The 27837-nt window shown below is 46.4% G+C and overlaps 2 protein-coding genes across 2 annotated transcripts in view; one reads left to right on the top strand and one right to left on the bottom strand.

The window, feature by feature from the left end:
• LOXHD1 (lipoxygenase homology PLAT domains 1) overlaps positions 1-5603 on the top strand; it is a 164975-nt gene extending 159372 nt beyond the window's left edge. Inside the window, exons 40-41 of the mRNA XM_077790176.1 lie at positions 1935-2096; positions 5061-5603. Coding sequence (XP_077646302.1) covers positions 1935-2096; positions 5061-5541 — 643 coding nt within the window. The 3' untranslated portion in view covers positions 5542-5603. The remainder of the gene's footprint in view (positions 1-1934; positions 2097-5060) is intronic.
• Positions 5604-10291: 4688 nt separating this feature from the next.
• ARK2C (arkadia (RNF111) C-terminal like ring finger ubiquitin ligase 2C) overlaps positions 10292-27837 on the bottom strand; it is a 64034-nt gene continuing 46488 nt past the window's right edge. The window contains exons 2-8 of the mRNA XM_021538904.2: positions 25675-25984; positions 23578-23703; positions 19233-19362; positions 18095-18199; positions 17479-17574; positions 16187-16293; positions 10292-15057 (exon numbers count right to left, since the gene is read on the bottom strand). Coding sequence (XP_021394579.1) covers positions 14940-15057; positions 16187-16293; positions 17479-17574; positions 18095-18199; positions 19233-19362; positions 23578-23703; positions 25675-25984 — 992 coding nt within the window. The 3' untranslated portion in view covers positions 10292-14939. The remainder of the gene's footprint in view (positions 15058-16186; positions 16294-17478; positions 17575-18094; positions 18200-19232; positions 19363-23577; positions 23704-25674; positions 25985-27837) is intronic.

Raw genomic sequence — 27837 nt, 5'->3', positions numbered from 1 at the left:
AAAGTAATAATAGTTGGGGGCTAGATGTTGTCAGAGCTGCTCAGATTTGACTTTGCAGACAGCTCTGGGGGGTAAGGCTGTGAGATCACTGTTGTGTGAGGAAAGGCAGGAATCAGCCTCCTGTTGGAGACATATCCATGGAACATGGGGCTGTCATGGTTTGACACTGGCACAATGCCAGTGCTCCCATGAAAACGCATTCTCTCAATTGAAATGCAATTGAGAACACAGCAAAGCAGGCTCAAGCTTAATAACAGGAAAAAAACTTTATTAAGCTACTACTATAAAAGAAAAAAGAAAGGAAATAAAGCTACACAAATATTAAAATGAAAACCTTGCAAAGCATTCCTCCTAAAATACAGTCTCTCTTGGAGGAGAAGACTGGTTCAGTCTGTGGCTACCAAGAAAAAGTCCAGCCAGAGAGCCACTCCATCATGCCCTCCCATCTCACAATTTCTCCTTCCAACATCCCAGGGTCCAAGCTGTCTCTCTTCCTCTTTTTTCTAACTGAGGAGGAGAAAAATTTCACAAAGCTTTCATTTCTCAGGAAGGGTTAAAAGTCCCGACTCCCTGGCTGGCTTTCTGCCTGGATTCTCCAGCTCCCACATGCAGCTGGGCACCTTGTGGCCCCCCCCTCCCCGCTTCTCTCCTTCCCTGCGGTGAACTGCTGACAGAACTGCTGATGTCTCTTTCTCTCGAGAGAGAGCGAGGGACTCTGGGGGGAAACGGACACATCCCAGATCTCTCCATTCTTCCATCTGCAAGGGGCCAGGCCCAGTTCCAGTCCCTCCACCCCTGGCCTACCTCCGAAGCCCACATGGCTTTTCCCCTCCCCACCAGCCACGGCCGGGCAGGGGAGAGGCTGCACTGCACGCTGAGCGGAACCAAAGAGAGCGAGTTCTCCTGGGAATTCTGCTTTTAACCCCTCTGTGTTCTCAGAGGCGTGTCCACCTTCAATTGGTCAATATCCAAATTGACCTCTTCCTTCCGGAAAAATTCTTTTTCCGTGTCAAATCATGACAGGGGCCTACTCCTTCTCCCACGTGGAGCCAAAGTGCTCCAGGTGTGAGCAGGGTTTTCTGCTTGTTTAAGGACACGGCATACCCTTAGGAGATGGGGACCTCGCCAAAGTCACAGGCACTGCTGATGTTCTCTTGCTTTGGATTTTTTCTGGTAAAGGAAAGTGAAATTCTGGCTTATGTGGAATTCAGTATGACTGTCTGAGATATCACATGAAATATGAAAGATCAGGAGGAGCTTCTTGAGCTGATGGTGCCTGTGAAGGAGTTAGACACCACTTTTCATCAGGCACAGTCTGTCCTTGGAACGACCAAGGGCCAGTCCAAGGAAATAAATCCAACAGATACTCAGGGAACACAACAGGGATCCAGTCAACACTTTGACAGAAACCTATCAGGCCTGTCCATGGCAGGAGTTTGGAATTAGATAATCTTTAGGGTCTTTTCCAACCCAAACCATTCTGAGAATCTGTGATTTAATTGTTCCTCTGAGCTATCTCAAATTTGAGCTTCAGGAAGGGTAGCTCAACTAGCAAATTTAAAACAGCTATGGTGGGTAGATGTGTAGCAGATACAGTATCTGTCAGGAATGAATGAATAAGTGCTGGAGGGGAAATTAGTCATTCTTTAGCTTTATCTATAATGAGGCAATTTGATTTTGTATGTGGAAGAGTTCGAGTTTATCCTAGAAAGTCCTAGTGGCAACAATTTAAAGTGTCACCCCTAATCAGAGAAAATACTAAATTTAAATATGGAAATTATACTTTGTGTTGAATGATTGTAGGTTAACTCAAATTACTGTAAATGAAGGCTTATCTTCTATCTTCCATTGCCATGTGCAAATTACTTAATGTCCATATGAAGCAAGTCACTGGCAGCCTCCGGGATGCTGAAACTGCTCCCTGTTTCCTGTAGGGGAGCAACTGACACATTCCAGTTTTCTTCAAAGAACGTTGGTGATATTGCAGCCATTTGTGTTGGTCACTGCCCAAAAGATGGGAAGAAGTCATCTGCAAAAGCTGATTTCTTCTGGCATGTCCAGGAGATTATCGTGACAGAGATGGAGCTTTGCAACAAGTAAGTGCCTTCTCATCTGCAAGGACCTGCCCTGGGGGAGCTGAGCAGATCTGCACACATCCTCCTGAAGCATTTCAGACTTAAAGTGCGGAAAGTCTTGTTTTATGTTATGCAGTTTGGTGTGTCAGGTCCAGGATGTCCTTATCTGACTTACCTGCACAATTTTCCAGTTGTTACAGAGGGTATTTGCATGTGCAGGTAACTTTATAAACAAGCTGGCTGGGGTAAATCTCACAGCCAGGATGAATTGATGTCTCACCTTATGGAAAATAGCCAGAGTGGCTGCAATTCAATTGTAGAATTCTCTGCACAGACTGGTCTTTTAAGTAAGTCTTGTGAAAAATTTCCCAGAAACAAGAGTAAGATAAAGTCTAAGTCTCTAATTCAGACCAGTTTGGATAAAAGATCCTTCTGGCCTGGTCCAAAAGGCTGCACATGACTGGAAAGGTTGCAATCATGCAGCTCAACCATACCTGAAGAGCCCTGAGCATGGTCAGGTCATGCACATTTTTGATCTGAGTCCCATCTTTGGAAGGGGAGCAGATTCCACAAAGACTGTGCAGGAGCAGAGGAGATCACCCATTTGCAGAACAAATTGCACTTCAGTAAAATAATCCACAACTTTAATTGTGGATTTCTTCTCTTCTCCATGATATTTCCATTGCTGCTAAAGAATTTAACTACAAGGAGTTTGTTCCAGCTGAGACAATTGAGTGTTTAAGAAGAAATCCTTGAAGTGGTGTTTTTTTGGGTTTTTTTTAGAAGCTAAGAGTCTCTCCTAGCAAATTAATCAGCCAGCTGAAGAGCCTTAATAATATTTGCTGAATGAAAACTCAGTCAATTGCATACTAAAACATACTCTTTTTCTCCTGGTGGGGAAAAGCCTGGAACCCTCCAAGTCCTGCTGTGCAATCAGATCTGCGCACTGAACTCATTGGGAGCATGCTGAAACTGCTGGGACAGTGTGCTGTGAAGGGGCCAAAGGTTTTCTCATAAAATCCCACTTTTTAAAGATTGTTTTAAATTAAAGAGGGTAGCCAGAAGGTACGGGTAAAGCCTGCAGTCTGTCCTTGCACTGGAGCAGGGCTCCAGCTCTGTAGATGCAGCACGTTACAGTGGTGTTCTCTGTGCAAACAAGCAACTGGAGAGCTTGCACCAAAAAAACAAGTTCTCACTTAAGGTATTACCCATCCCAAATATCAAAAACCCTACCCAGAGAAGCCAAAGAACAAATTTAAAGAGTTACCAGATTGTTGCAGCAATAGTTTTGAATTATACTGGGATTTTTCCTTTCTTAGTATGTAAAAAGATAGTATTTAAAGATTTTCCTTGCACATTCCAGGGCTACAAAGGTTTTGGTTTTTTGGGTTTTTTTTCTTTTTGTCCCTTGTGAAGATTGGCATGCACCATTTTATTTCCAGACCATGAGATATTACGCAGCTGAGGAAATCAATCTGCAGCACTGGGCATCCTCTCCATCAGACTCTCATGCAGTTTTTCTACCCCTGAGCCTAAAATTTTGTTCCCCTGGGAATTTCTCATCTACAATGCCTCTTTCCAGGGAATAAGTTCTTCACTTTGTCTGCAGAAAATGCCAAGAGTATAGGTGTTATATTTACATACAGGAAGTGCTTAAGAAACACCATAGAGGGGGAGTCACAGTAACCCTTCCTCCAGGTGTTTATTTTACACACACACACACACACTGCAATCCAGCCACACTCCATTCAGGAGGACCTGCTGCAGTTCAGTGAAGGTGGGGGAAGGGGGGAAAGCTGATTTAGAACTGATCTGCATCATTGGAAACGAAATGCATCATTAAAAGCAGAGTGCTCCAGACCCTGGCTGAGTGCCAGCAACGAGGCAATTTATGGATGTGCTTGGTGTTCCCCGCACATCACCAGAGACAGCACTGCAGAGACAGGGGCAGTTGGCATCTGGTACCTGTCATTGCTGTGTTCCCACTTTTTTTGTTCCCTGCTAAGGATGAGATGGGTGATCTAGAAAGGAAAGGGGAGATTTAAATCTCCTTCGTCTTTCCCATTCCTTATTTTACACCTTTTTCCTGCTCTAGCTCTGGGTCTGACTGCTTGTCTTGCCTTGGTGGGTCTGGAAACTGGTCATGCCATTGCACAGGTTGAAGAGGTGACAAGAGCCACACAGATCCTTCCCATGTGCAGTGTGTCTATAGCTGTGTGGGATGAGGTCAGATTTTTCCAGTTGCAAATTCTGTCGTGGCTCTCTTTCTGGAGAAATATTCAAGTTCTGGTACATAGAGGGGGAAATGCTGAAACAGCATTAATATTGGGAAATTTAGTAGAATGCATACTCTCTAAGTTGCTGGCTCCATGTTTGTACCAAAGGGCCTGTCCTCTGTGCTGGCACTGCTGGGGCACCTCCAGTGCTGGGGACAGCTCTGGGCCTCAGGCCAAGGGAGACACGGAGGGGCTGGAGCGTGTCCAGGGCAGGGAACGGAGCTGGGGAAGGGGCTGGAGCCCCAGGAGGGGCTGAGGGAGCTGGAAAGGGGCTCAGCCTGGAGAAAAGGAGGCTCAGGGGGACCTTGTGGCTCTGCACATCCCCCTGCCAGGAGGGGACAGCTGGGGGAGTCGGGCTCTGCTCCCAGGGAACAGGGACAGGAGGAGAGGGAATGGTCTCAAAACATGCCAGGGGAAGATTAGATTACATATTACAGAAAATTTCTTCATCCAAGGAGGTGTCCAGCCCTGGCACAGCTGCCCAGGGCAGTGGTGGAGTCACCATCCCTGGAGGAGTTTAAAAGCCATGTGGATGTGGCACTTTGGGAACATGGGGCAGTGGTGGTCTGGGCAGTGCTAGGGCGGGATAGCAGTTTGACTCAATGACTTTAGAAGGCTTTTTCAACACAAACAATTCTACAGTTCTCTCACATTTGCCCCACAAAGTGGCTGTCCATGCCAGTAACCTGCCCATCATTGCCCGTGGCAGGTACTTCTTCAGGTGCAACACGAAAATCCCTCTGCGATACAAGCGGCGAGACTACAAAGTCTTCGAGTGTGCCAAGGTCACAGAGAGCTTTGCCAGCAAAGCCCGGAGCTTGGTGCCAGTCAAATATGAGACCATTGTGGTCACAGGCTTCGAGAAGGGTGCAGGCACCGATGCCAATGTGTTCATCACCATCTACGGCCTGAACGGGGACTCAGGGAGGCGTGCGCTGAAGCAGAAGTTCAGGAACCTCTTTGAGCGAGGCAAAACCAACAGGTTTTACCTGGAAACGCTGGACATGGGAGAGCTGAAAAAGGTCCGGATTGAGCACGACAACAGCGGCCTGGCTGCGGGCTGGCTGGTGGAGCGGGTGGAGATCACCAATTCGGCCACTGGTGTCACCACCGTATTTCCCTGTGGGAAGTGGCTGGATGAAAACCGAGGGGATGGGTTAATCTGTAGGGACCTTTTTCCTAGGTACTGAGGAGGACACAGCTGCAGGAGGGTTTTGGTCCCTTCAGTATGCATACTTTTTTCCTCATTATACTGTTTTATATTGCCTTTTACTTTTTAATACACTATCTTTTGTATTGAGAGATTTTTAGTAGGAAGATGTTCCTCCTTGTTTAACATTTTGTAAAAGTAATGCTGCTGCTTTTTTTTTAAGTGCACATAAAACTGTGAATTAAATAAATACATTTATTGCTTTCTTATGATTAAAAGCTACAACCAGAAGAGATATAAACTGTCCTTTACCACCTCAGATGTTTCTGCTTTCAGCTCTATGTCTTGAGAGGGCTGAGAAAACCCATTGACCTACTCCACTGACAGAGGAGCATAGAGATTAAGAGAATTTAGACATTTTTATTTAAGAAAATTGAGCTTGGAGATCCCAGTGCACATCCATACACACATATGGACATCTCCAGAGGGCACCACATCAAAAAACAGCAGACACAGTAAGATGTTCTATGGGGAATTCGGACAGCATCTGCATCCACCCATCCAGCTCTCCAGCAGTGGAATCTGGGTGATGTTTTCCATTCTGTGAGCTTTTTTCCGCCCCAGGGCAGACTCTGCTGAATTCCTACAACTCTGCCAAGAGCTAAGATCTATGATTACAGCTGCCAGTGCAAAAGACCTTCCAGATAATCAATTCTACAGCAAGGAAACTGTGCTAACTATATTCAAAGCTGACTCAGGATAATCATACCCTACATGGCCTGAATACCAGCTGCATTTCAGAGCAACTGGCATAATTTTAACTTTTTTTTCCTTTAATAAAGATTGCTGTTTTGTCTTTTTTTGTAGTGGAGAAGGGATTTCCTGGAGGCAGTAAGGGCCAGTGCTCCTGTCAATGAGCTCTTCCCAGGCCCTCACATCTCTACAAGTGCCAACAAGGAAATCTGTTCATAAATCATTGCTTCTGGAGCCTTGTCTCTCTAGGGTGCAAAGCAGCAGGACACATCCTCAGGAGGAAAAACGGGTGTGTTTGAGCCATGAGAACCTTCCTCCTGGCCCACTCTGGAGAGGACATTCCCTCTCCCAGAAGCTGGTTTTAAACAAGAACTTTGCATGAGTAGGGATCAAAGGGGTCAAGTCTGGGCTCACCCCACTAAGCCCACCCACCCCACCAGTTCATGGGTTGAGGATGATGCTTCTGCTGGGACCTTGCCTGGATGTGCAAGGCCAAGGGGCAGGACTGTCCCGCTACTTAGTCCCACACTGCTCATGGTCAAAGAAGGCCCAGCAAAGCCTGGTAATGCTGAGACAGGAGTTAGAATAATCTTAGAAATGTTGTTGATTTCTCAGAGGTATCTGAAAGCTGATAGCCCATTAAAGCCCTTCCAGAAAAGTTCTGGATTTCTGTTTCCCACAGCAGGCACCACAAAAGAGACTTGACCTTATATCATGGCTGTCTGTGCCAGTTCACAAACAATAGCCCAGGCTAATTCATTTTGGAAACCTTTATGGTAACTGATGGTTCTGGAGCAGAGAAAGTTGCTTAAATGAGCCCAGTAATCAACTTCATCAGGGATCAGCTATTCACTGAGAGGAATAATAATAGCAGCTTTCGTTGGCTGTGTTCTCCCTCCTCATAGCAGACTGGTGCTGACCGGCCCTTAGCAAGGAGCTGAGAACTCATAGGAGGAGCAGAACAACCCTTTGGAGGCCCAGAGGAGATTGCTAGGGTCTGATTGCATCCCTGGGAGCCTGCTGGGATAGAGTTCAGACCTCCTGGATACCCAAGGGGTCCCATGAGTGGAGTCTGGTGCATCTGGGTTTGCTGTACTTGTGCAGTGTCACTGCAGATCCCCAGTAGGCATTTGGAGAAAAATAAGGGTCAGGCTTTTCATCTCCCTGCATTCCCTCTCACCCAAGTTTAACCAGCACTGTTAGAAAAAACCTCTCCTGTCAAGAGGTTTGGCCCCTTTTCAATCAAATGTGTACTGCTGGGAAATAGGAGTTTATCCCTGTACAGTGCTGCAGTCCCAGCATTTCCAGCTGGTTCCAGTCATCCCCTACTTGGTACAGGGTGGTGGAGAAGCTGGTTTTAGAGGATCAGTTTAACCCCCGCTATCCCCTCAACAAACCCACTGCCCTGGTACTTGCTTCCATGACCAGGTTGGATGGGTTGGGAGCAACCTGTTATAGTGGAAGTTGTCGCTGCCCATGGCAGGGGGTGGGAACAGAATCTTTGAGGTCCCTTTCAGCCCAAACCATTCTGTGATCCTGTGATGATTCTATGATTCCATTATTCTTCTATGATTCCTGCCCTAGGAAGCAGTGAGGTAGCTCCTGATCCACACACCATCCCTTCCTGGGGCAAGGAGGAAAAATAAATCCTTACCTTGAATGCGAAATGTGCTCTCATCTGGGAGGAATCACAGGTGTCAAGTGGCTAGAAACATGGGTTGAGGCACAGCTAAAGCAGGAATTAATACCTTCAGGGTGACCAAACTACTCTGTAGGTGGGAGATGAGTTTGTAGGTACCCATGTTGTCATCAAGGCCACTTGCCATCCCTGGACAGGCGTATTCAGCACAAAAGCTCCAGGCAAAGCTGCCCTGAAAAGGCCCAAGGAGAGTATGCTGATAGAGGGTCAGTGCCCTCACTGCCTCCTAGGAAGGCAACCTTGGCAAAGCACAAAAGAACTCTGCTTTTTCTACTAAAGACTTCAAACAAACCTCTCCTTACTGCAAAGCTCAGCTCCACCCTGGCTCTGGGGAATCCCTCTGTTGCTACAACTGCTACAGAAGTAATAAGGCAAGAGTGGGGTTTTTCCAAGGGCTGATTTGCGTTAAGCTGCTTGATTCAACACATTCTTGGCCAACTGGAGATCTAGGGAGGAGAAAAGACAAAATTTTCCTAGTCCTGTGCCTTTTGCAGGGCTTAGTCAATCTTTTCCTGTAGAAGCCAAGCAACCCAAAGCTGGTTGGGAAGATAAAAGCTCCTGCTCCCACCACCAACCTCTACCTTCTTTTTTTCCCCACTTTATTTCCTAGCTAGTGGCATTTTAATGCACAATCCTTCATCCTAAAACAACAATGTAAATAAGAAGCAAGAGCAAAGGACACGATTGATAGCTCACATCAGTGTGAGTCTCCAAAACCTGGCTGTCTCGTATTTGCGCTCTCCGCCATTTTTGGACTCTGATGAAGTTCTGTGTTTACTAAATTTAGGTTTACTAAGTCACTTGGGTGCTGCAAGTGAAAACAAGCATAAACAAGGGCTACTTAGCAGTGTTTCATGCTGAAGGACCAGTTGCCTCTTAGTGCAGGACACAGAGAATTATTTGCAAATCCCTATGAAATAGAGATTGCTAATTGAAATTGCTAAGCATTTTTGGCAGCATCATATACCTACGTGAACCCTAGGTTCATGAAGGGGGAATGACTGAGCGATGTGAAGTATCTTTTATTCTGTATGTAGAAAATATCATTTTCTTTGCCCCTTCCTTATGTCTAAAAACGGAAAAAAATAATATTAATGGAGTTGTACAGCTCTAAGCTGCAACCTGTGGGCCAGCTGCCGATTTAGACACCACAGAACACTGGATAAGGACTCAGCTTCCTGACCCTGGGCAGCTGCTGTGAGAGCAGATGCTGGCAGTGAATAAAGATGTTGCATCTCACTCTGTGCTGCTGTGCCATGATGGGCAGAGCCCCTCTCCCTCCCCAGGCAGGCACTGTGCTCAGCAGGGCTATTATCAGATTGTGGAGGCTCCTTTGCTGCTCCAGCTCAAAACAAACCCAACTGCCATCTGCAGCACCTCTCTCAGTGGCATCACCCTTTTGAAGGACATCAGCAGGATCTCAGCGAGAAACTGAAATTTTTCCCCAGTGGGTCATTTTTAACCTGTTTTCTGAGGTTCTAAAAGCTTCCTGTAGCAAAAGCTTTGTGTGGTGTGAACACAGTTCATCCCTTATGCAGCTTTTGATGGATGCTGGAGGAGCCAGCAATTCCCTTCAGCTACAGGAACCAAATCCCTGTGATCAGCAGCCACTTTTCTCCAAGGCTGATTTAGTCTAATCACACAGTCAAAGCTGGGCACTGGTCTCAGCTTTTTCAGGAGGAGCAGCTGAATCATGAGTGGGCAGGAGCAGAGACTGGCATAATTTGTTATGGGAGAAAATAAAAGCACGGGCAGATCTACAGAATGGATTTTGCAGGATACCCACTGGATTCTCCAATGGGTAGCAAAAAGGACTGAAAATATCCTCAAATGTACCTGTTTTAGATTTAAGGTTTTGGGTTTTTTTTTCTTCCAGTCAGTTTCCCCTTCCTTAGTTATTAAACTAGAGACCCAGGCAGAAGGAAATCCTTCTCCACCAGGAGGGTGGGAGAACCTATTAATACTCCTGCAGGACTTGCTAGAGATACCTTACAGGCACTGTGTAATGTGTTTAGAGGAGAAATCTCTCTTTAATAGGCAATTTTCTGAAATTCTAGAAAGCAGTTTTGGTACCTAATGACAAAACTGGTGCCACAAGGTATCACACACAGCAATGTGCCCAGTGTGGAGAGCCTCACCTCACCTCTGCCATGGAGCTCAGCCACTAGCAGCCTCTGCAGACCAGATGGGCAGAGCATTTTATACTCCAGCAGTGGTTCTGCACATCAAAGACACAAACAGTAAAAGGAGAATTTATTCCAACCTAAAGAAAGGAAAAATGTAGCAGTAAATAAAGACCAAAGGATTGCCCTGCCAGGTGGCTTCTTTGTGGCACAGGTTTATAGTTAGCAATGCTGTTTTGTTTTATTAGTTATAAATAAAGTACAAAAAGTCCACCAAAAGTGAATCTAAGCATTTACACAATTTCTAATGTCTTTCCATTTCTTCAATGCACTATTGCTTTAATATTAATAATAAATATTTTTCTAGCTTTCTTCTATAAAATAGTCTATGTAGCAAAATGTTGCACAGCACAACAGAACAGCAGTAGGAATACAAAAATGTGGGTGATCCTTTCACCTGCCCAGGTCATTAAAGGAGAGGGGGTTTTGTTTACTCGCTCCTTGTTTGGCTTATCCCTCTTACAGTGACTTTAGGGGGGAAGGCAACCAACCCCCCTGTCCCCACACAGCTCAAAATCACAGCTCCAGGCTACAGGGGAGAAGTGTTACAGAGCAGCAAGGTAAAAAACACAGACAGGTTTAAAACCTGGGGTAAGGCAAAGTCAACAAAGCAGCGCAGCACCCTGAAGGGACAGAGAGAAAAACTTAAGGTACTGTGATTTTGTGCCTTTCTAACCCAACTGAGAATTTCATCCAAAGCCTTTTTTGGGGAGGATGGCTACTGGCTGAGCACATGCATCAAACCCCACTTCTGACTATACACAGCTAAATGTCTGCACTGACCAAGCATGGTTATGGCTTAGTGCTTAAAATGTTATCAAAGGTTCTCTAACCTTCTGTCAAAGCTGGAACTCGTAATACTCAGGAGCCTTTGGGGAAAGGGCAAGAGCGAGAGCAGCCATGGCATGATGGGGATTCTTGGCCATGTCATTTTGGGGCTGACCCCCTTCTTGGGGCAGGAGGGCTCTGGGGCTGGTCCCAGCTCTACACTGGATTAAAAGTGAGGTTCCCTCCTGTACAGGAAGAATGAAGCCAACAAGGAAGAAGTGGAAAAATGGACCCCATGTCCATCCCAGCCACTCTCAGCTAGACGTGGTGTCACAGGATCACAGAATCATTGGTCTGGGAGGGATCCTAAAGCTCATCTCGTTCCATGCCCTGCCATGGCCAGGACACCTTCCACTATCCCAGGTTGCTCCAAGCCCTGTCCAGCCTGGCCTTGGACACTTCCAGGGACCCAGGGACAGCCACGGCTTCTCTGGGAAACCTGTGCCAGGGCCTTCCTAGCCTCTGAGTAAAGAAGTCAACCCTAAAAACTGCATCGAATCCCTCAGTTCTGTTGCCTCCAAGCTCAGGCTCACCTTATTGCCTCCTTCACCCCAGTGGGGTGCACAAACAGAGGGTGAAAAGAGACAAACCAAACACTAATAGATGCCAAAAATTACAGAGCCACCACACCTGGACTTTCTTCCTGGGCTTTTGACAAAATTTGCAGAGTCTTGCACTAAAGGCATGCATTGCCCCTTGCTGTGGGGGTCACACAAGCAGCAGCAGCAGCAGCAGCAGCAGCAGCAGCAGCACCAGAGGAGTCAGGGACAGGGCAGTACTAAGAAACAACCAAAACATTTTTGTTTATGCAGAGCATTGTTAACTGCCTTCAATGTGCAAGGACACAAGTGAAAGGATCACCAAAGTTTGATTATGAGTGCAAATAATATTCATATATATGTGCTAAACATAGTCACTATATTGCAGTTTTCCACTATGTCACAGCATACAGAATCAAAGGTTTGCATTTTTATGGAATGTATCCAAGGTAACAGCACCACAGTAATACAGTTTGTAATCACACATCCTGATTTTTTTCTCCTTTTTTTTTTGTTTTTGTTTTTGACAAGATAAGCATTACCCCCCACATCCCCTGTTTAATTTTATTTTAAGTACCAATGCATGCAAAGCATTCCATTCCCAGAAACAATGCAAAAATGAGGTAATAGGAGTAATAAAAAAAATTAGTAGTAATTTCTAAATAAATAAATTATAATTAAAAATGCAAAAAACAACTATAAAAATAATTAAATTAGAACCCACAATATCTACAAGTTAGTCATAAATTATGATTGTTAAATATAAGGCATTTAAACTCACAAAACCCTGTAAACTATTGATGTTTTGTTTCTAGATTTTTGTTGTTGATGATGTTTGTTTTGTCTTGTTTTTAAACTCATCCTAACTTGCAACCTACTTGTACAAATTATTTAAACGCAAAGGAACCTGACACACTGATACAACTCCAGACACTGTAAATTCGCACGCACCTTGGGATCAGTCACTCACACGAGACCATGGGAGTTTGGTGCTTTTCTTCATCAAAGGTTTGTTTGTTTTTTGTTTGGTTGGTTTTGTTTTTTGTCAGTTTGATCAATTTTATTTTTTAACTGTGCTTGTTTATTAGGCAAATAGTAACACTTTCTCATAGTCTTTAAAAGAAAACACATGGTCCAGAAGTGTTCCTCATTCCCTCCCCACCCAGTGGGGGTATCAGTCCCCCTGTTATTCTCCCTGCTTCTCCCATACAGGCCACACCTGGGCAGACCAAACCTGTGCAGAGGATTTTACTACCAAAGCCTTGCTTTGCTTGTCATGGTATTAGTATTATTAGTATTATTTGTAATGCTGTTTCAATGCTGGTGGAGCAAGATCCATAGGTATCCATGGGTCACTCCTTGACCCATGGACATCAGGGCTGGGACCACCACATTTCCCAGGAAGCCGTCACTTGTGCTGGGCGGCAAATGTGTCATAAAGTCATGGAATGGCTTGGGTTGGGAGGGACCTTAAATCTCATCTTGTTCCAAACCCCTGCAATGGGCAGGGACACCTTCTGCTAGACCAGGTCACTCCAGATGCCATCTTGCCTGGCCTCAAACACTTCCAGAGCTCTCTGGGCAGCCTGTGCCAGGGCCTCCCCACCCTCACAGCCAAGAACTTCTGCCTTATGTCTTCCCTATATGTCACCATTTTTCCCCTTCCATTCCCTCCCACCTGCTTTGGCACAGAATGAGAGAGGCTCCTGCACCCTCATGTGGGGCTTCCCTCCTCTCTCCTCTCTCACTGGGGAAAAAAGGAAATCTCTGTGTGCCTCTGAGGTTGGTGTTTCCCAGTTACAGCTCATGAGAATCTTGCAGTTTCTCAGATAATAGTTTATGACTGAATCTACTTGGGAGAGCATTTCTCTCCAGAGAAACATGTGCTTAGAGGAGACAGAAATTATTCCCACTACACCAGCATTTTCAATAGATTATGTTTCTAATTCCCCTGCTGCTTCTCTGCAGCTCCTGTCTCCCTTAAAGGGGGAAAAAAAAGAAAAAAAAAGGAAAACTACAGGTTTTGGTTGTGAATGTTGGTTTTCCCAAGGATCTTCCGCCCAGTCCCTGTGGTTGGCATGCTGAGGTCTTTTTTTTTTCAGGGGGAGCATGGATCACAACAGCTCACTCCATTGGGTATTACCTCTTAATTCAGTTTTGAGTGTTAATGTGATTAAGTTGCATTTTAACAACCACTGCTTACTCTGTGTGGATACGCCCTGAAGCATGCGCACAAGCCCATGTGGGCGCGGGTGCATATGCTTTGGGGCAGGTCATGGCCCAGCAGCTGGGTTCCCAAAAGCAGCAGCCCCACCTCCACCCTGCCTTTCCCTCCCGCGCCCAAGGGCTCATGGTCTCAGCAGTGTCTTGCAAACATCGAGTTTTCTTCTGTCACCTTATCAAGAGATGCTTTGGCAATGGAAGGAGAGTCAGCATTTTGCACCTCTCAGCACCTCTCCAGTGTTGTTAAACCCCAAAGAACAGCGGTAGGCACTGACTCCTGTAACCATCATTTTGGAGCAGTGCTGGCAAAGCCAACCATCCACACAGCTCACAGAAGAAAGCATCACGGACAATTGCAATCATATAGACAGAACTTCCTTGGATTTTGATATGACAAGCTACTTTGTTAAAATACAGAAAGCAAAGAAACAGCATCTACTCAAATACTGTGCCGCTACAGAAAGTGTCCAGCACCAGCAGACAAGCAGGAACGAAGCTTTTCCCTATTGCTTCGTTCATTTTATCCCCAATTTTTATTTTTATTAAGCTTCTCTAGATTTGCAACACACTGTAAATGCAAGGGAAAGAAGCACACGCGGCTGAGGCAAAGAGCACAAACCCTTCTGACTGTAAACAGGATTTTGCTTTTTCTCCTCTTTCCCCCACCCCAAAGATGGGGATGTTTGACCTCTTTATTCCCTCTCTGCAATGTATTAATCAGGCACCAAAATAAGGAATCTATGAAAAAGTATTTGGTGCAAATTAGGTAACAGCAACATGTCTACCACAAGATGAGTAGGGCATCAAACACAACATTTCTTAAGCTAACATGCTCCAGCTGCCATCCATAGAAATAGCTAAAGGACCCCTAACATGTTTCTACATATTTGAGAGGTATATATACAATCCCCATGAAAAGCAGGATTGACAGGCCGGACTATCACAACTAGTTCCTTCATATTCAACACTAAAATCTTCTGCAGCACGGGGTCTCTGAGCTCCGGGAATGCCAGCTCCCTTTCACTGGGCCTGTATCCTGCGTATATGTGCAATAACTCCTACTGCTAGATATTATATCACCTCCTCCTTCTCCTCACTACCATGCCTGCAGACTTCCCCTCTCAATCAAATGGCTCAGAAGGCAAAAAATTTTGCTGCAAGGTTTTATGGCCATACGACCTGGTAAGGAAAATGGTGTGTCCAGCTAGTCTTTTCAGCTGTCTGAGCCGAGCTGTGTTTCAATGTCCACCCTGCAGATCGGGCACTTCTTGCTGGTGGCCAGCCACTGGTCCACGCACACTTGGTGAAAGAGATGCATACAGGGCAACCGCCTGTAGAGAGAAAAACACCGCTGTTAGGATGGAGGAGGTCCAAGGGACCAAGAAGAGCTGAAGAACAGCATCTGGGGCTGCTTTGAACATGGGAAACATGCTGTGGTGACACTATTACCACCAAAGTCCTGCAGCCTTTCCTAGCCATGCCAGTTCCACATGGCAGTGGGCTGGAATTAGCATCCTCCTTGGCCTATTAGAAGCCCCCACACCATCCTGAATTGAGTTGTTCCACTTATTAATTTTGCTGGCAGCTAATTTTTAACCTTTCAGGAGCAAGGTTATACTCCAAAGCCTCTTAGCTCTTTGGGGTTGTGTCACATTAGCAGTCAGGTGGGCCCACACCATTCCTACATGGGTGTCCCCAGGGAAGCTGGTCACACACATTTCACTCACATCACCTCTGCCATCATCACATATCACCCCTGCAGTACAGGGGAACCTTGAACCACAAGAACTGACAGAGAAAGGATCAGGGCTTTTCTTGGCAATTTAAGGATGAGAAGCAGACGTGGGTACTTATCTTCTGCAGTCCCTTCAGCCATGATAGTTCAACCCCTTGCAATTTCTTATCCCCATCTTCTGTCACAAGCAGAGATTTGACCCAGTGAACATCCTGAAATGTCTGTTAGAGACAACTGGAGCTCTGTTGACTGGGGATGGTTCTCTGTGACCATGTGGGCAGAGTAATCCTACTTATCCTACAATAAAGTAGCTATGTCTTGGACACAAGCCCAACTCTCCTGGACTTCACACCAACACTGCTTTTTATCACACTTTGGTCATCTGTCAGGCACAGGTATTGATGACCCCAAGCTCTAGATGGTTGTCAGAGATCAGTCTAACCTACCCCTCTCTGACACTTCAGCACCTGGCCAGCTGGCACAGCCTGGAAGCAGATGATCCAAACCCAGGAAGCGCTATAAAAGCTGCTGCAGAGCGCTTCCTGCCTACAGGCCATACCAGTGTCCATCTACAAAAGCATTTGGGTTCCTAGACCCTTCAACAGCCCAGGTGAATTTCTCAGGACAAGAACAGAGACAACCCCGTCAGTGCACAGCTACATTAAACCAAATAAACACAACTCAGATGGCATCAAGAGGCAGAGGAGGAGATGGAAGGATCTCACCTGACATCCTCTCCGTCTTCAAGCATGGACAGACAGATTGTGCATTTCTCATCGGTATCTGACTCCTCGCCATCATCCTGCTCAGCTTTGCCTTCCTGTGGTCTTCTCTGCAGCAAAATTAAAAACATTTGGTTAGACCTTGCCCTTCTAATGCTCTCCCAAGCCTGAGCAGTTGCAGGAAGAAAAATAATGATATCTCCATCTATGAGCCAGATCCTCCAGCTCAGGGAAGCCAGCCCAGCCAAAACAGCCAGTGAGATGAGTGTGCCACCAACATGCTGCAGGTTGGCATGTCTCCTCCTGACGCTGGTGGCAGTGAGGCTGTTGGCAGTGAGCAGCCTGTCCTTTGCTGCCCTAATACAGCCCTGGACCACTTCCCTGTAGTGGGGATGGCCCCATGATCTCCTTTGCTGGAGGCTTCTCCTTGGGGAGACCCCAAACCTCATGGTGCCACCACTGCCAGGAAGAACAACCACTGTGCCCCATGACAGCTTGGCCACTGGCTCAGTCCCATGCGGCACCAGAGGGCAGTGCTTAACCTGTCAGCTCTCCCTTCTTCTCTTTCCCCACACATCCGTTCTTATTCATATCCTTTTCCTGGGTTCACTGGAGATAGGATGAGAGACAAGTGCAGCAGGAGTTACCTCACTTCAAACGTGGACAATACAACATCCTTACCCTCCAGCCAGGAGTGACCAACACTAGAAATTACTACCCAGACAAGCATTCTTCCCAATTTCTACTCAGCACAACCCAAAAATGAGCCCATCTTCTCATGGGTGGGAGGTCAGCTCCAACAGAGGAGACACCCCTTGTGAAGCCAGGGGAGAGCAAGGTTCCCCAGGCCACAGAGCCGCCACCACCCTCACAGCGGGTGCAGGACAGTGCTACTTGCATGCAGAACGGGGCGGGTTTGCATGCACGAAGCCCCCTTGGTGGTGTGCACTTTCTTTCTTACCAGGTGCGGACAGGGGGGAAATTGCACCCGCTGGGTGGGAGAAGGTTGAGACCCTTTTGAAAATTTGGCCCGCAGCTTCCTAGCCTAGAAGTGAGAAACAGGCAGCTGAGCTATGCCACCGCTTCCGCACCCCGGGAGCCCCGCAAGATATTAAAGCACCCCTGCTGGGTTTTATGTTCCTCCCCCGTCGCACGGCATGGTTTGGTTGATGGTGCCAGTTTGCCAGCCCTGAGGATTGTGACCCACCAAAGTCCTTCCTTCTGCCTGCTCCGTGCCCACAGCCTCTGGCCAACTGAGAGGGGCTGGCAGCCGTGCTGTGTTTTGGGGCACTCACCTTCTTGTACTTGTGGGGGAAAGTGAATCTTTCGATGGTGTTCTGGACGGCTCCCCGGCTCACGCTGCCCAGCCTGTCCTCCAGCTGCAGCAGTTCCTGCGGCACAGGAACATCAGGAAAGTGTTATCCCCACTGCTCCCAAGACACCAGGTCCCACCACACAACCATACCTGCTGGCAACCGAGGCTCCCTCCTGTCCTCTCCTCAGTGGAAATGGACATCAAACCCAAATCAGCCATGCTGTAATGATAGATCTGATCCCTGGCACTTGGGATAATAACTAAGAGCTCAAGGCAAAGAGCTGGACATCCAGTATTTCACAAATGAGGATGGGATTTGAGTTTCATCTGACAGACTGGGAAACAAAGCCCCATAGATCTGGAGCACTTTGCTCACCAATGAAAGGAGCCAGAGTCAACCCAAGCCAGATCCAGGAAGTTTGGAGTAAACCATCTTTAACTAAATTTAACCCCATCATTTCTCAGTTATTGCTAAAATTGATTAAAGACTCATTGCAACCACCACACCACAAAAAACAGTCTTACAATTTTATAACAGAGCTTACATAAAATCACAGCACTTTAAAAATTAATAATTCCAGTCTCCCGATACATACTTCATAGCTCTCCCGCACAGCGGATGTGTGCCTGCTTGGGTTCAGTCCCTGAAGAGCAAGCAGCTGAAGCTGAGGGTAAGGGTAATTTCTGATTTCATGAACAACCTGAAAAAAGTGAGGGAGAAAAATAAAGCTACTTGTATACTTTCCTACAGAAAACCCTTGTGTGCCCTGATGTAAATCTAATGCTTTAAAAATTCAAATTGAAAGAGTAGATTGACACTTTCACCGATTTAAGCCTTTTGATAACAACAAAAAAAAGAGTCTTTATCTAATACATTTCCTATAAATGATATGTAAGAACATGCACTCCTTCCAAACATGTACTTCCTTCCAAAATCTGTTATAATAATTCCTGTATCATTCATAATACTGTGGTTCTAAGATCCCAACATGGATTAGATTACAATGACATTTTATTTCATTTAAATGGGTGAATTTCTGTTCATCCAACCTTTGATTTTTTTTTTTTTTTTTTTTTAGGGGTAGCTTTAGTACACAGGTGTCAGGGTCTGACACAGCACAAGGGTGAAACACCCTCATGGGATTTCTGGGGATGTTTTAAGGATTAGCGGTGCTTGGTGTGACTTAGCTGCAAATACAGCACCCTGGTAGGAGAACAGGTAGAAAATTATCTCAGTCAGCCAGTCTTCTCATCAATCCCACCTCCACCTGTGCAAGAGGTCATGCCAGACCTTTACAGGTAGCATCAAAACTGGTGTAGAGAGCAACGACTTGAGGAGGGATGGTCTTTGGGGCTGACACTAGGGAAGGCAGTCACCCACTGCCAATCCTTCTGCATACATAAAAGTCCTGGGAAACCACAATTCCTTCCAGGGTTAATAATAATATTAATATTAACTGCTGAGTCTCTCACATCCTGCCTATGTTTTGCAGACCAGCTTGATGATGCTGCAAGCAATGGACCAAATTCTCCCAAAACAGCTGAGCTTTTCTTTTCTTTTCTTTCTCTAATCCAGTGCAGTGACGCAACATTATCTTTTCACACGCTCCCTCCCACGGCCAGAGATAAGTGGGATTTGCAGAAGACAGGTGATAGAAAGATAGCAGCCTTTATTTTGACTGCTTTCTGGCAGACAATGCATAAAATATTTCTCAGTAAAAGCATTTCACTTACCACCTGGGTTGAGGATGTGCTTCTGGGGAAGTGGTGCATCCGAGGTGTAGCCAAGTAATGCTGATAGGGCTGGGGTACCGGCCGGACCTGGAACTGGGCGTGAGTCAGCCCCGCGTCGACGCTGAGGTCCCTGTGGGCAGCAGAGGGAGATGTGGCTCTGAGTGCCTGCTTGTGCTCATGGACTGAAGAACACCAGACCATGCTCACAGGGCAACCCCCCTGCTGAGCTCTGGGCTGCTCCTCAGCCTGGGGAGGTGCTATGGCTTAGAAGGGAGTTTCTTACAGTTTGAGGAATCACCCACCAGGCCACCATGAAGGAGTGAGGGGTTGTTTCTATGCCAGGTAGCATTTGAGTTATTTGGGGTCAAGAACTGTGCAGATGCACCCTGCTAATTTCAGAATAAGAGCATTTTGGTGGCTTGAAAGGGTATCCAGGCTCGCACCTGGTCAGACTACTGTGCTGCCAGTGCTCCAAACTATTAGAATTTGCCTTGAATGTTTTGCAGGAATACAGTTAATTACTCAAGGGACTCAAAAATGGTAGCTTTTAGAAGCTTCCAGTAGCTTTTAGAAGCTAGATGGGCACTCTCTGTGGGCTTTTTTGATGTTCTTGTGCTCTCCTTAGAGGTCTCCCAGCCCAGATCATGGCAGGACTTGGGGAGTCAAAGGACACTATGCCTTGCCTGAATCCAGCCTCAGGGGTGGTGAGGTTTTGAGGTGTGAGGGTGGTGAGGCCCCAGCACACGTTGGTCAGAGAAGCTGTGGCTGCCCTATCCTTGGAAGTGTCCAAGGCCAGGCTGGACTGGGCTTGGAGCAACGTGGGATTGTGGATGGTGTCCCTAACCATGGCAGGGGGATGGAACAAGATGATCTTTGAGGTCTCATCCAACACAAACCTTTCTGGAATTCTATGATTCCATGAACTGCAGAACTGTGATATGTGGAAAAAATATTTTAAGGTTTTTAGAAATGTCTGGATAAGGACATTCCTCTGCTGGAGGAAAGGGGGAAACAAAACTAGAGGGCCAAAATGGAGCAAGACATCCCTGATGGTCATGCTTGCCTGAACACAGCCTGGCCCAGGTGAGCAGAGATGGTGCTCAACTTGGTGAATCTGAGCACTGTTATCCTCCACAAAACTAACCCAGATCAATCCCCGAAACTTGTCATAACCAAGACACCATCAAACATCACAGCTCTGCTCAATCCAACACAGAGACAAGCTACAATCCCACCACTTACACTTACTCCCATTCCCATGTGGAGGGAATGGGAGAGGGCCTATGCAGCATGTCCATCTCTAATCCAATTAGCTGATCTCCATTTTCTCTAGCCTAAGAGTCACTCGGCAGGCGAGTGCTTTGAACATCATTCATTTTATCATCATTGCAAAATTCATTGCTCTAATAACAACTGTCTTCACATTTCCCAAAGAAAAGCTAATTAGGGCACAAGGCTTCCCATTTCAGCCTCCAGCTTCTCCTCCCCTTCACAGCGGACAGCAGCAGGGCATACCACACCTTCTTAGGAGCAGCCCAGATGTGTCCTCCAGCAGCTGTGAAACTGATTTCACCAACCAGAAGATGGGGACCTGAAGGGACAGTAGATGCAGAAATCTTTCATCCAGAACAGCCTATGCACCAGGCAGCAGCACCAGTGCCCAGAACTCCTTAATACCTGCATCAAGCTGGATGCAATGATCCTCATGGGTCGCTTCCAACTCAGGATATTCTGTAATTCTATGATTCTAAGTTGAGGAGAGGGACTACCTTTGCTGGCCCAGTTTTAGCCATGTGCTAGACAGACAAAAACTGGCAGAGGATGAAACACAGCAGGCAACTGGCAGGAATACAACCGGGGTGAGAATCTAGTCTTGGCACTTTCTGGCTCCTGTGTCCCAATTTTGTATATTTACCCAATTGCTTAAGGTTTTTCCCAGGTTGATGGAGGTCTCAATTGGAAATCAAGAGGCTTTAGCTCCATTCCCAGCCCTGCCACCTTCTTGTTGCATGACCTTGATCCACTTCCTCTCTGCCTTCCCATATTCCCTGTCTATGAAATAGATGAGTAATTCACTGAGTGCTTTGAGACCAAGGACTGAAAACATTTCTCAAAGGTGAATGGTTATGATTAAATTGCACAGGTAATTGCAGTAACAGGACTGCTGAACTGTTTGTGCATCTCTAGACTTAAAATCAGATGCTGAGGTTCCTGAAGTGATGCTTTGGGTCTACAGGTGTGTCCAAAGAAGAGCACAGCACAGAGCAGTGTTTTCCCAGGGTTTGGGGCTGAAGAAGCAGAGCACACTTCTAAAGGAGAATGGAACTAACCACCACTTTTTAGCCCATGCTACAGGAACTAGTGTGCAGCATCTTGATGCTCGGGTGCGAGGTCTAGGAGCTGTGATGCTTGTGATAAATGGGCTGCCAACAACCAAGGAGTGAAGGATAAGACACCAGATAGGCAAGACACCAGGATGGTCATCACTACTTGTGTGTGCAGAAGATGATTTAAGGAACCAAATGGGAGTTTGTTTATTCTTCACCAGAAAACTTCAGATGGAGTTGGCTGTCTGAGACAGCCTCAGATCATTCTTCCATCCCCACTTCCACCCCCTGTGGCAGTGCCCACCACTGACAGGCTCCAAGAAAACACTGTTGTTGCTGCTCATCCAGAGAGAACACATTAGAGGGGAGTTTTTATACTTGTCACTGGGCAAAATAGTACGTGTGTCCCAAGAGAAAGTGAGTCACCCAAACATATGCTCACGGTGTATGGTTTCTGTCAACCCCACTCCTTGGGTTTTGTAAGGCTATGGAGCAACAGAGGGGAGAAAAGGAGGGAGGGGGAAGGCACTTAGTGATGCTTTATCAGATACTTCTAATGATCATAATTAAGCACTCTGAGCTGAAAAAGAGGCAGAAAGAATTGCTCTATCCAGATGGTACATGAACCTCTTTGCAAACCAATCTGAAAAATGTCATCCTGACCACATTCAGCCCACAGGAGTGCCAATAATGGGAACACCTGAGAAGAAAATTGCAGAAGGATGTGGTTGTATTTTAGATGGTGTATTATGCACTGAAGGAGGGAAAAAAGCAACAACCCTGGGTTAAAAGGACTTTTCATTTGTAGAGTGGAGTGCTCAGATGTTAGGAAATTCCATCATTAAGGCTTCCTGTGCCATTTTATTCCAGTCCTCTTGTGCAAATACATTGCGATTGTCTTTAATTACAAGTTCACATGCTATTTTTTCCATTCAGTGCACAGAATGGACTTTGCCCAACTTACAAGCAACTACTTAGAAGAATGTTTTAATTTTCTCAAATTTTGACCATGTTACCACACTTTATTAACTGTTCAAGGGCTCTCAACCTACTCTGAAAATAAAATAAACAATTTCCTGCAAAGCTTTTCCAGAGTATTGAACACTACAGTTGGAGAATGATGAACAAATCTCCATTCATACCACCCTGCATGGCAGGTTAGTATGGTGCTCCCTAATTTGGACCACAGAAAATATTACAGCCACTGGGTTTTGAGTGCCTGAAGGACAGCAAAAGGTCTAGTTCAGGCAGACAGTGTTCAACAGGGAAAAAAACACTCTCTGTGCCCTACAACACAAAAAGCAACTTGGGAGAATTAATGCTTGGCTTCACTCTAAATCTGTAGGTGAAAAGTTATGAACAACAATGGAGTGTGCCTAAAGGGGGGCAATGGAGCTGGGGAAGGCTCTGGAGCACAAGTCTGATGAAGAGCAACTCAGGGAGCTGGGAAAGGGGCTCAGCCTGGAGAAAAGGAGGCTCAGTGAGGACCTGTTGGCTCTGCATGACTCCCTGACAGGAGAGGACAGATGGAGGGGAGCAGAATCTGCTCCCAGGGAACAGGGACAGGAGGTGAGGGAATGGCCTAAAGTTCTGACAGGGGAAGTTTAGATTACCTATTAGGAAAAACTTCTTCACCCAAGGAGCTGTCCAGCCCTGGCACAGCTGCCTAGGGCAATGCTGGAATCCCCACTACTGGAGGGATTTAAAAGCTATGTGGATGTGGCACTTGAGGACATGGGCCAGTGGTAGCCTTGGCTGTGCTGGGGAATGCTTGATCTCCATGTTCTTAGAAGGTTTTTCCAATCTAAATTATTCAAAGATCCATTTATATAGGAAGCTTTCACATTCTCACAGATTTTTCAGAGGTGGTGTTTCCCATTCCCACTCCCCACACTGTAACCATTGAGCTGACTCATTAGCTTTCTTCAAAGCCCTGATCCCTGATGGCATTCCTCAAAACTCACACAACACTTTTTAAACACCTTACTGGATGCAGCAGTGAAATGAGGATCACTTACCAGTCTGTGCCCTCTGCCAAATACCTGGGCTGGGGACCCATGGGTTGTGGAGTCTGCAGTTGGTGGCTGAAGTCGAAGCTGGGGTGTAGGCGGTGAGGCTGGACAGACATGCGCTCTTGGGCCCGCCTGCGGGGAGGACAGCAGCAACAGGGAGGGTCAGACATGAGTGGGCACTGGAATTCCTGCCAAAAACCAATGGGAAAACTCCAAAGGCTGGGCTTGTGGACAAGTGTCCAAAGCTAAGCACTCCAAGCAGGTGTGAGGGATAATGGGAAGAGGAACCCAGGGCTGTTGTTCCCTCAGAGCCATCATGTAGCAATCCACTCTCAGGCCCTGTGGCACCCACATATGCTCAGTTTGCAGGAGATGATATTTGCTGGCAACATGCAGAAAAGAAGGGGAAACCAAACAACTTCTCAGCAGCTTTGTGCAGTTTGCACTATTTCCTTTTTTGCTGCAGCCAGCCCCATAAGCAACACACAAAGTAAAATGTGCCCCTGCTCCAGCCATGATCCATCATCATAAAGAAGCTGCAGGTTGTCTTGTCTCCCATATAGTCCATAAACTCCTGGGGAACCTCATTCATAACCAGATTACTCACGAGTGACTGAAAGCAGAATTTACTCTCAGTGGCTTTTGCCAACATTTCTTTGGATGATGGACAGGCCAGGCGGGGTTCCAGCTCCTTCTCCCTCTGCTCTGCTGCCATTTCAGGCAGGGAAAAGATAGTGCCAGAAAATACAGTAAGGTTTTTCTAGGGATTTGAGTCTCATGATTATTGCTTATTTGAACTACTAAAGGGAAGAGCGTGTACTGCTGGATCAGTGTCCACATTTGGCAAGAGACAAGGTGGATACACAAGCAGGATTTGCATTGCAGACAGGCTCCTACCCTTTCCTTCCCGACAAGTTACCACTTGCCAGTGGAACCATTACAAAGGAAATCCTCAGGAAAAAATTAGGGCAAATGGAGCAAGAGGACTGACAGGTAAATAACTTTTCATGCAGCCTCAGTTCAGAGGCTTCACTCTCAAAGACATAACCCATATTCCCATTACTGGGATCCCATTATGCCTGCCCTACACCTGTAAGGGCACTGATATCCTGCTTCGTTGCATCTTTCGGGGACAAGCACTGGGACTGTGCAAGAGGTTCCTGCCTTCTTCCACACTACAGCCCACTTCCAAATACAACACTGACAGCATTAACCAAAGCAGATTCTGCATATAATTGTGCTCTGTTCTTTTATTTGAATTCAGCTTATGACTAAGAAATAAACACTTGTATCATCAGTTTCTCAGACCAGAACATACTTGCTACCCAATTATTAGCTAATCATTAAATCCACCTAAAATCCAGTTTATACATAACAAAAAAATGATGAGACAAACACACAATTTTCAGACAGAAAGGACATGGAAAGAAAGAATTTTCTATCCATAGCATTCTTTCCAAATGAAGCATTATTGCAAAGTCTCATCCTCTGATTCTTGATCCATGGGTACAACCCACAAATAGCTTCCATATGTTTCCAAGAAAAATCATTCCTCTCTCGAGAAATACAATCAAGACAAGGCCAGGCATCCATTTCCATCTCTGCTGAGTTACAGCAATTCTCTCTGTGTTTGTCAGCTCAGTGTGGATTTAGGATGCTCTCTTTGACAGAGTGTGCTGCAGGTCAGTGGCATCATTCCCTCACAGAGATGGAAAGCCTGCCAAACCCTGAGCAGCACAACCTCCATGTGTATAACCTGATGAGGCAGGCGGGCAGAGCATCTCATATGGTTTTGAAACAGCAGACATGAGGATGCATCTCATGTGTGCAGACACAGAAAAGGTCCCTGGCAACACCACCATGATTCTCCTAGGAGCGACAATAATGGGATGCACCCGATGAGCACAGTAGGGATCCCCACAGGAAGGGCACACCTTCAGGTGCAGCCTGCTCTGCAGCCTCCCTTCTGGTGGATGCATTTTCAGTGCACACAGGTGAGCTTGAGAAGAAAACCCAACCCCGCCAGCACGGCTGTGGTTCCACAGGTGACGTGAGGTTGACATGGCTTCTCCACATCCTTTGGGAAGAGCAGGATCCCCTTACCTGGGATGGGGCATGAGCCGGCGGTGCTGTGCCTCAAGGAGCTGCTGCTGGAGGAGGTATTGCTGGTGTAGCGCCTGAGGTAGGAAGGAGGGCCCAGCAACGTCCTGGAAGGGCAGGGCGGGCACCGGCGCCAGGGGCTGGTGCAGGGCGCCGCTGTGCTGGTGCGTGGGGGCCATATGGGGAGCCAGCCCCGGCTGTGGCTGCACCGCGTGAGGCAGGGCAAAGTCGGCGGAGAGCTGAGGCTGGGGACCCAGGTGGAAATGCCGGCAGGAGGTAGCATGGGGATGCTGAGACCTTTGAAAGGGAGCACCTGGAAGAGAAGAGCACAGTGGTCACGGGGGCCGGCAGCGGGCAGGGCAGACCAGCGCCGTGGTCACCCACCCAAGAAAAGGGTTGGGCAAATGGCTGTTACTCTCCACTTGCAGAAGGTTTGTTAAAAATACAAGTAAAAGAGAGCAAGTTAAAAGCTGATTACAAGAAAAAGTGCTGGTTTTGACTGATGGTATTTCTTATCCAAGAAAACATTGGAGCCAAAACATGGATTTTGGTTCAAAATCCTATTTTGACTCCAAGTTGAAGTGTATACTGATGGAAACTGCTTTGAGCTTGTTTTGGCTTTCCTGTCTCAAACAGAAAAAAAAAACAAAAGTCTTAATAGAGCCTTTGGAGATAAAAAAGGGAGTGATGGCTTTAAACAAAAAGAGAGGAGATTCAGCCTAGATAGGAAGAAGACATTTTTTGTGCTGAGGATGGTGAGGCCCCTGGCACAGATTGCCTAAAAAAGATGTGGATGCGCCCTCCTTGGAAGTGTTCAAGGCCAGGTTAGATGAGGTTTGGAGCAACTTTGTCTAGTGAGAAATGTCCCTGCCCATGGCAGTGGGGTGGAACTAGATGACCTTTAAAAGTCCTTTCTAACCCTAATCATTCTGTGATGGAGACTCAAACACTCTAGAAAAGGAAATAAACAACAAAACCTGTCATCTAAAATATTTGGGTTTTGGATATTATCTCACAGAAATTTTAAATGTTTTCCCTGAATTGCAGACTTTTCCTGCAAGTAATTTCTTTAACCTCTCTAAAACTGTCTCATAGGCAAGAAAATAATCTCTGCTCTAAAAAATTGCCTTACACTTACTGCAGGACATGAGTGAGACAACTTCCACCTCTGAGAGCAGGGATGAAGGCCCTGTGTATTTGTTGCAGGGAGAGAACAGCTGCTGGAAACACAACATGGACTGCTATGAGATCAGTCATGAAGCTGATGGCAATGAGGAAGAAATGAGGTGTGAAAGATATCCATAGTGGAGGCGTTTTGCAAAACATCTGGCATTGGCTTGCACTTTGCTCAAGATCCTTGCTTGGACGAGCCCTTGTCCCAGTCCGATGTGTTAATTCCTACATTCCTGGATCATTTACAGGCATCATACAAAACTTTTGGCTCTTTAACTGGGGAAAGAGTCAATTCAGAAACTAAGGATGGGACTCAAGTGAGGTTATTAGAGATGCCTCTTTGCTGAGGATCAGCCCCAGGATGGGACATCTGCCTTTTTACAGTGTTTTGAACAACACATCTTCCTCTTTCTATTTTAATCTTTGTGAATGGTACAAAACATTCCCAGAACAGCACCAAGAGACATTATTTCATCCCAAAGCACAAGCATGTACATCATGCCTTCTTCACCCAGATCCCTTCTGCTCACATCTCCCTAGCAGGCAGGGCCAGTCCACCACAGCAGCTCAGGGTGTCCTGAGCAAGCCAGATGCCGGCAGGAGAAACAGGAGAGAGCCTATCAGAAATGGATGGTTTGCAAAACTGTGCATAATTACACACAGCACCTCTTAAATGCAAACTAATACTCCACAGTGCCCCTCTGAGAGACAGCAGGTTACACAATATGTGCCACCCACAGCAGTGCTTCCTGAGGTGATAATTTCCCCTGCTGTCAGATAACAGCATGATTCGACCATAATATTAATTAAAACTAGAGGTGGTGGGATCAGACCTGCTGCTCCTCAATGACAGAGCTGCAAACCCAGGCCAAAGAGCCATTCATATACCCTGTTCCACTGCAGGTTGTATTTGTTGTTGACAGCCTGGCCCAAATTCACCACAAAGAGGTAAAGACTGAGTAATGAAATGGGGATTATGCACTTCCCTGGCCA

This window comes from Lonchura striata, chromosome Z, assembly GCF_046129695.1.
Source record: "Lonchura striata isolate bLonStr1 chromosome Z, bLonStr1.mat, whole genome shotgun sequence".
Classification (NCBI taxonomy): domain Eukaryota; kingdom Metazoa; phylum Chordata; class Aves; order Passeriformes; family Estrildidae; genus Lonchura; species Lonchura striata.
The sequence above is the reverse complement of the archived record's forward strand: the minus strand, read 5'-3'. Positions and strand labels throughout refer to the sequence as shown.